The sequence below is a fragment of the Nomascus leucogenys genome, unplaced genomic scaffold, assembly GCF_006542625.1.
Source record: "Nomascus leucogenys isolate Asia unplaced genomic scaffold, Asia_NLE_v1 001081F_38437_qpd_obj, whole genome shotgun sequence".
NCBI classification, from domain to species: Eukaryota; Metazoa; Chordata; class Mammalia; order Primates; family Hylobatidae; genus Nomascus; species Nomascus leucogenys.
Window position 1 is genome coordinate 1 of NW_022096800.1, and position 8,255 is coordinate 8,255.

An 8,255-nucleotide genomic window follows, 5' to 3' on the forward strand; every position below is an offset into this window, starting at 1 on the left:
CGCCAGGCTGGCATACAGTGGTTCAATCCCAGCTTGCTGCAACCTCTGCCTCCTGGGTTCAAGTGTTTCCACTGCCTCAGCCTTCAGAGTAGCTGCAACTACAGGTGTGCACCACCACACCCAGCTAATTCTTTATATTTTAGTAGAGATGGAATTTCACCATGTTGGCCAGGATGGTCTCGATCTCCTGACTTCGTGACCCACAAGCCTCAGCCTCCCAGTGTGCTGGGATTATCAGTGTGAGCCTCTGCTCCTGACCAGGAGAAAATCTTAGATTTGAAGATAGTTTTAAAACTATCACATATCTGAATCTGTTCTAGTTATTGTTCATTTTTACTTGTCAGAAACACACAACAAAATTTATAATACAATATTATTAAATATTCATTTTGGTCATGTTAATTACATTGACATTATTATGCTACATATTGCTAGAATGTTTTTATCTTGCAAAGCCAAATCTCAATACACGTTACGCAACATGAATTTTTCTCATTTCTTGGCACTTTTCAAACCACTCTGTTTTCTGTTTCTGAGAGTATGGCTACTTTATGTATTTTATACAATCTCTGTCTTTTTGTGGCTGGCTCATTTCTTTTTGCATAATGTCATTAAAATGTATCTTTATAGTTAGAATATTTTCTGGTGTTTGAAAACTGAATGATATTCCAGTATTTTCAAATTATACCTACTGAATGATTTTGGTGACAGAAATTTGCATTACTTCAGGAATCCCATGTGAAATTCCAAAAGCATTGCATTAAATTTGTTGATTACATTGAGCAGTATGGACATCATAATATTAATTATTTCAGCCTTTCAACAACAGCATGTTAAAGAGTTTGTTGTTTAATTTCTATATATTTCTGAATTTTTCAGTGTTTTGTGGTTTTTATACTCGCATTCTATTTTGATGATAGTAATTTTTTAAAATTGAGTTTTAAAAATTTTGTTAAGACTTCTTTTTTGGCCTAAGAAGTGGTCTATCAAGGAGAATGTTGTATGAGGTACTGAGATGAGTGTATCCTGATGTTGTTGAGGAGTGTTCTCTATACCTCTGTTAGGAATAATTGTTTTATACTGCCTTCAAGTCCTCTCTTTCTTTACTAATATCCTGTCTTGTTTCATTTTTATTATAGAATGTGGGGTATTGAAGTATTCTACTAATATATGCTCTGTGATTCTTTAGTTTTGCCAATATTTGCTTTATATACTTCGAACCATAATGTGAGATACACACACACACAAATGTACATAAAACTTTGTCAGAGGTTCTCAGTGAATGTATCTATTATTACTTAATATCTTTCTTTATATCTTTGGAGTTTGGACTTCAAGTAAATTTGATAAACTATGATAGTTTTTGACTTAAGATATAGCTTGTATTTTATTTTGACCTGTTCTACATTTTGTAAATATTTGCATGGAACATCTACTTCTATTTTGCCGCTCTCAGGTTTTTTTTTTTCTTTTCTGCCATTAAATCTGAAATGACTTGTAGAAAGGCAAGTTGGGTCTTTGTTTTTTAAATATGTTGTATAAATCTCTTTATTGTAAGTATATCTCTTGATTGGAAAGTTATATATGTGTGTGTGTGTATATATATAATTAAATAGACTAATGCTATTTTATTAATTCTTTTATTTGATTCTTGTGTCTTTGTTCCTCATTTCCTCTCTGGCCTTTCTTTGTGTCTTTTTAATTTCTGTATTAATATGCTTTTACTTTCTTATTTTCTTTTATGTATCTATACAGGTATTTTCTTTGTGGTACCTTGGGGATTACATAAAACCTCTAAGATACAACAATATAATCTTGTAAAAAATTAACTTCAGTTGCAAACAAATATTCCTCCTCATTACATTTGCTCTCACTTGTTATTTATGTTGCTAATTATATCTGTTTATGTTGTACATTCATTAACAGATGTTTATAGAAATTACTATGCTTTTATCTTTAAAATTTTAAACAATAAAATGTTTTTTGCACTTTTATGATAATGTTATGGAATTCTATTTTTGTGTATGGGCATATCTTTCCCAGAACGATATGTTTTCTTATAATTAGGTGTTGTTTTCTTTCATAATGTTATTTTCAGTGAAAAGAACTCTTTTTATCATCTTTGATATGTAGGGCACATGCAGTGCCAATACGCTTTCTCAGAGTTTGGTTATTTTGGAAGATTTGTTCTTTTTATTTGGTAGAACAGTTTTGTTGTTGGTATTATTCTCACTTAACAGATTTTTTTTTTCAGGACTTAGACTATAACACACAGTTCCCTTCTGGCCTGCGAATTTTTTTGTTGGCAAATTCACTGGTTATCTCATAAGACTGTGCTTGTAAATTACACATCATTTTTTTCTTGTAGCCCCCAAGATTTTCTTTTTGTCTGTAACTTTTGAAATTGTGTTCATATGTATATTTGTTATAAATATCTTTATGCATATCCTAGTTTGTTTGTTGAGCTTCTACATTTTTACATCATTTTTTTCTTCTAGGATTTTTTTTTTTTTTTGACGGAATCTTGCTCTATCGTCCAGTCTGGAGTGCAGTGGCACAATCTCAGCTCACTGCAACCTCTGCTTCCTGGGTTCAAGCAATTCTCCTGTCTCAGCCTCCTGTGTAGCTGGGATTACAGGTGCACATCACCATGCCTAGCTACTTTTTGTGGTTTTAGTTGAGATGGGGTTTCACCATGTTGGTCAGGCTGGTCTCAAACTGCTGACCTCATGATCCACCTGCCTCAGCATTCCAAAGTACTGAGATTACAGGCATAAGCCACTGCGCCTGGCCTCTTCTAGGATTTTTAGTTATTATTTCTTTTTGTATTTTTTGCCTGTACAATTTTTTGATATTTTAATGTTTTTGTTATTCCATTTTTATAGTTGTCTGTTTTCCTGTTTCACTCACTACTATTCAATTTACTTAAAAATTTTTAAATTATGCATCTTCATTTTTTATGGTTGCTTTCTGAGCATTTTATAATTTTTATATGGGGCTATGTTGCTGTAATATTTTGTATGCATTGTAATCTTTGATTGAGATTTGGACATTTTAAAAGAGCTATCTGTCACAGTCTTTATAATGTAGCTTATTTTCTGGCATAGCCTGAAACCAATTGTTTTAGCTAGAGATTCTGGGAATCTCTCAAACATGTTCTTAGAATGTATCTTGTCTGAAATTTTGTGTTCATTTTTTAGTTAAAGAAATTTATTAGTGTTTCTTCTGTTTTTTTTTTTTTTATTATACTTTAGGTTTTAGGGTACATGTGCACAATGTGCAGGTTTGTTACATATGTATCCATGTGCCATGTTGATTTCCTGCACCCATTAACTCGTCATTTAGCATTAGGTATATCTCCTAATGCTGTCCCTCCCCCCTCCCCCCACCCCACAATAGTCCCCGGAGTGTGATGTTCCCCTTCCTGTGTCCATGAGTTCTCATTGTTCAATTCCCACCTATGAGTGAGAACATGCGGTGTTTGGTTTTTTGTTCTTGTGATAGTTTACTGAGAATGATGTTTTCCAGTTTCATCCATGTCCCTACAAAGGACACGAACTCATCATTTTTTATGGCTGCATAGTATTCCATGGTGTATATGTGCCACATTTTCTTAATCCAGTCTATTGTTGTTGGACATTTGGGTTGGTTCCAACTCTTTGCTATTGTGAATAGTGCCGCAATAAACATACGTGTGCATGTGTCTTTATAGCAGCATGATTTATAGTCCTTTGGGTATATACCCAGTAATGGGATGGCTGGGTCAAATGGTATTTCTAGTTCTAGATCCCTGAGGAATCGCCACACTGACTTCCACAATGGTTGAACTAGTTTACAGTCCCACCAACAGTGTAAAAGTGTTCCTATTTCTCCACATCCTCTCCAGCACCTGTTGTTTCCTGCTTTTTTAATGATGTCCATTCTAACTGGTGTGAGATGGTATCTCACTGTGGTTTTGATGTGCATTTCTCTGATGGCCAGTGATGATGAGCACTTTTTCATGTGTTTTTTGGCTGCATAAATGTCTTCTTTTGAGAAGTGTCTGTTCATGTCCTTTGCCCACTTTTTGATGGGGTTGTTTGTTTTTTTCTTGTAAATTTGTTTGAGTTCATTGTAGATTCTGGATATTAGCCCTTTGTCAGATGAGTAGGTTGCAAAAGTTTTCTCCCATTCTGTAGGTTGCCTGTTCACTCTGATGGTAGTTTCTTTTGCTGTGCAGAAGCTCTTTAGTTTAATTAGATCCCATTTGTCAATTTTGGCTTTTGTTGCCATTGCTTTTGGTGTTTTAGACATGAAGTCCTTGCCTATGCCTATGTCCTGAATGGTATTGCCTAGGTTTTCTTGTAGGATAGCGTTTCTTCTTAATGACCAGTCGTCATTTTCTACATGTGTTTTCTCTGTGGTACTGCAGTCTGTCTACTGCTGTAGCATTTACTTTTGGTTTTAGTTGACTCAAACTGTCATTCTAAAGAACACCACTGTAGTTGTCTGTTCTCATGCTGCTAATAAAGACATACCAAAACTAGGTAATTTATAAAGAAAAAAGCTTCAGTGGACTCACTGTTCCACATAAGTGGGGAGGCCTCACAATCATGGTAGAAAATAAAGGAAAATCAAAATGACATCTTACATGGTGGCAGACAGACAGAGGGCATGTGCAGAGGAACTCTCCTTTATAAAAACTGTCAGATTTTGTGAGTCTTGTTAACTATCACAAGAACAGCATAGGAAATACCCGGCCCCAAAATTCAGTTACCTCCCCCCAGGTTTCTCCCACAACTCATGAGAATTATGGGAGCTGCAATTCAAAATGATGTATAAGTGGGGACGCAGAACCAAACCATATTAGCCACCACTTCCTTTAGTAATTAATGTTATGGGAGATAGAAACCAGTGTGTGAAAAGCCACAAATAGAAAAAAAAAAACAGGAGTTGACAGTTTACTTCTAAAGGCACTATATTATGTTTGGGGAGCAGGAAGAGCTTTGTTGGGTAAATGTTACAGGCTTTTCCTTCTATGTGACTTTTTGCATTGTGCTCACCTGGGGTACTGCACACAAGTAACTCATTTATAAATCTTTCACAAATGTATTGTGTTCAGTGTGTTTTTTTGAATTTATATGTCTATGAAGGAATTAGAGTCTGTGGTACTTTTCTATGCCATCTTGCTTATGTAGTTTGTATAATTTTATAGTTTAGATACATAGAGTATACAAATCTTAGTGTAGCAAGTGGAGTAATTTGTTATTTTTATTTTTTTCAGTTATGTGCTCTTATTTTGCCCAAGACATTTGGTCAGAGCAGAACATAAAAAATTCATTTCAAAAAGTGATACGGAGAAGATATAGAAAATTTGGAGATGAGAATTTACCACTAAGAAAAGACTGTAAAATTGTGGATGATTGTAAAATGCACAAAAGAGTTTATGAGAAACTTAACAAATGTTTCACAGCTACCCAGAGCAAAACATTTCTATGTTATAAATATGTAAAAGTCTTTTATAAATTTTCAAATTCAAATAGATATAAGACATACTAAAAAGAAACCTTTAAAATGTAACAAATGTGACAAATCATTTTGCATGGTTTTACATCTAATTCAACATAAAAGCATTCATACTAGACTGAATTCCTACAAATATGAAGAATGTGGCAAATCCTTTAACTGGTCCTCATACCTTACTACACATAAGATAATTCATGCTGGAGAGAAACCATACAAATGTGAAGAATGTGGCAAAGCCTTTAACTGGTCCTCACACCTTGCTACACATAAGAGCATTCATATTGGAGAGAAACCCTACAAATGTGAAGAATGTGGCAAAGGCTTTTGCAACTCCTCATCTTTTACTACACATAAGGGAATTCATAGTGGGGAAAAACCCTACAAATGTGAAGAATGTGGCAAAGCTTTTAATGACCTATCAACACTTACTAAACATAAGATAATTCATAGTGGGGAAAAGCCCTGCAAATGTGAAGGATGTGGCAAAGCTTTTAACCACCTATCAACACTTACTAAACATAAAATAATTCATAGTAGACAGAAACCCTACAAATGTGAAGAATGTGGCAAAGCTTTTAATTACTCTTCAAACCTTAATAACCATAAGAGAATTCATACTGGAGAGAAACCCTTCAAATGTGAAGAATGTGGCAAAGCTTTCAACCAGCTATCAACCCTTACTAAACATAAGAGAATTCATAATGGAGAGAAACCCTACAAATGTGAAGAATGTGGGAAAGCTTTTAAGCAGTCATCAACCCTTATGAAACATAAGAGAATTCATAGTGCAGAGAAACCTTTCAAATGTGAAGAATGTGGCAAAGGCTTTTGTGACTGCTCATCCCTTACTACACACAAGAGGACTCATACTGGAGAGAAACCCTTCAAATGTGAAGAATGTGGCAAAGAATTTTGTGACTCCTCATCCCTTACTACACATAAGAGAATTCATAGTGCAGAAAAACCCTACAAATGTGAAGAATGTGGCAAAGATTTTTGTAACTCCTCATCCCTTACTACACATAAGAGAATTCATAGTGGGGAAAAACCCTACAAATGTGAAGAATGTGGCAAAGCTTTCAACCACAAATCAACTCTTACTAAACATAAGATAATTCATAGTGGGGAAAAACCTTACAAATGTGAAGAATGTGGCAAAGCTTTTAACCACCTATCAACACTTACTAAACATAAGATAATTCATAGTAGACAGAAACCCTACAAATGTGAAGAATGTGGCAAAGGTTTTAATTACTCTTCAAACCTTAATAACCATAAGAGAATTCATACTGGAGAGAAACTCTTCAAATGTGAAGAATGTGGCAAAGCTTTCAACCAGCTATCAACCCTTACTAAACATAAGAGAATTCATACTGGAGAGAAACCCTACAAATGTGAAGAATGTGGGAAAGCTTTTAAGCAGTCATCATCCCTTACCAAACATAAGAGAATTCATAGTGCAGAGAAACTCTTCAAATGTGAAGAATGTGGCAAAGGCTTTTGTGACTCCTCACCCCTTACTATACACAAGAGGACTCATACTGGAGAGAAGCCCTTCAAATGTGAAGAATGTGGCAAAGAACTTTGTGACTCCTCATCCCTTACTACACATAAGAGAATTCATAGTGCAGAAAAACCCTACAAATGTGAAAAATGTGGCAAAGGCTTTTGCAACTCCTCATCCCTTACTACACATAAGAGAATTCATAATGGGGAAAAACCCTACAAATGTGAAGAATGTGGCAAAGCTTTTAACCACAAATCAACCCTTACTAAACATAAGATAATTCATAGTGGGGAAAAACCTTACAAATGTGAAGAATGTGGCAAAGCTTTTAACCACCTATCAACACTTCCTAAACATAAGATAATTCATAGTGCAGAGAAACCCTTCAAATGTGAAGAATGTGGCAAAGCTTTTAATTTTTCCTCAAACCTTAATAACCATAAGAGAATTCATACTGGAGAGAAACCCTTCAAATGTGAAGAATGTGGCAAAGGTTTCAACCAGCTATCAACCCTTAGTAAACATAAGAGAATTCATACTGGAGAGAAACCCTACAAATGTGAAGAATGTGGGAGAGCTTTTAAGCAGTCATCACCCCTTACTAAACATAAGATAATTCATAGTGCAGAGAAACCCTTCAAATGTGAAGAATGTGGCAAAGGCTTTTGTGACTCCTCATCCCTTACAACACATAAGAGAATTCATACTGGATAAAAATCCTTCAAATGTGAAGAATGTGGAAAAAGCTTTTAACCACCTATCAACCGTTACTAAACAAGAGAATTCACAGTGGAGATACACCCATCGAATGTAAGGAATGTGGCAAAGCTTTTAACCAGCCATCAAACCTTAGTATACATAACAGAATTCATACTGGAGAGAAGGCTTACAAATGTGAAGAATGTGGAAAATCTTTTAACTATTTCTCAAACCTTACTAGCCATAGGAGAATTCATACTGGGTAGCAGCCCTACACATGGGAAGAATGGGGCAAAGCCTTTAACTGGTCCTTAATCCTTATTACACATAAGGAAATTCATACTGCGGAGAAACCCTACAACTGTGAAAAGTGGGGAAAGGCTTTGGTGTATTCTCAGCCTTTACTTAACATAAGAATTCATGCTAAAGAGAAACCCTATACAAATGTGAAGAATTTGGCAAAGGCTTTTGTGAATCCTCAGCCCTTAGTAAACATAAAAGAATTCATAGTGAAGCATGTAGGAAAGCTTTTTACCAATCCTCA

The 8,255-nt window shown here is 35.1% G+C and overlaps 1 protein-coding gene across 1 annotated transcript; it reads left to right on the forward strand.

Annotated features, from left to right (window-relative positions):
* Nucleotides 1-5,265: 5,265 nt before the first annotated feature.
* Nucleotides 5,266-7,071, forward strand: LOC100602950 (zinc finger protein 726-like). Its single transcript, XM_030808829.1, is given in 4 exon segments — nucleotides 5,266-5,522; nucleotides 5,524-5,621; nucleotides 5,706-7,045; nucleotides 7,048-7,071. Coding segments are annotated over 4 exon segments (1,719 nt in total).
* Nucleotides 7,072-8,255: the final 1,184 nt, after the last annotated feature.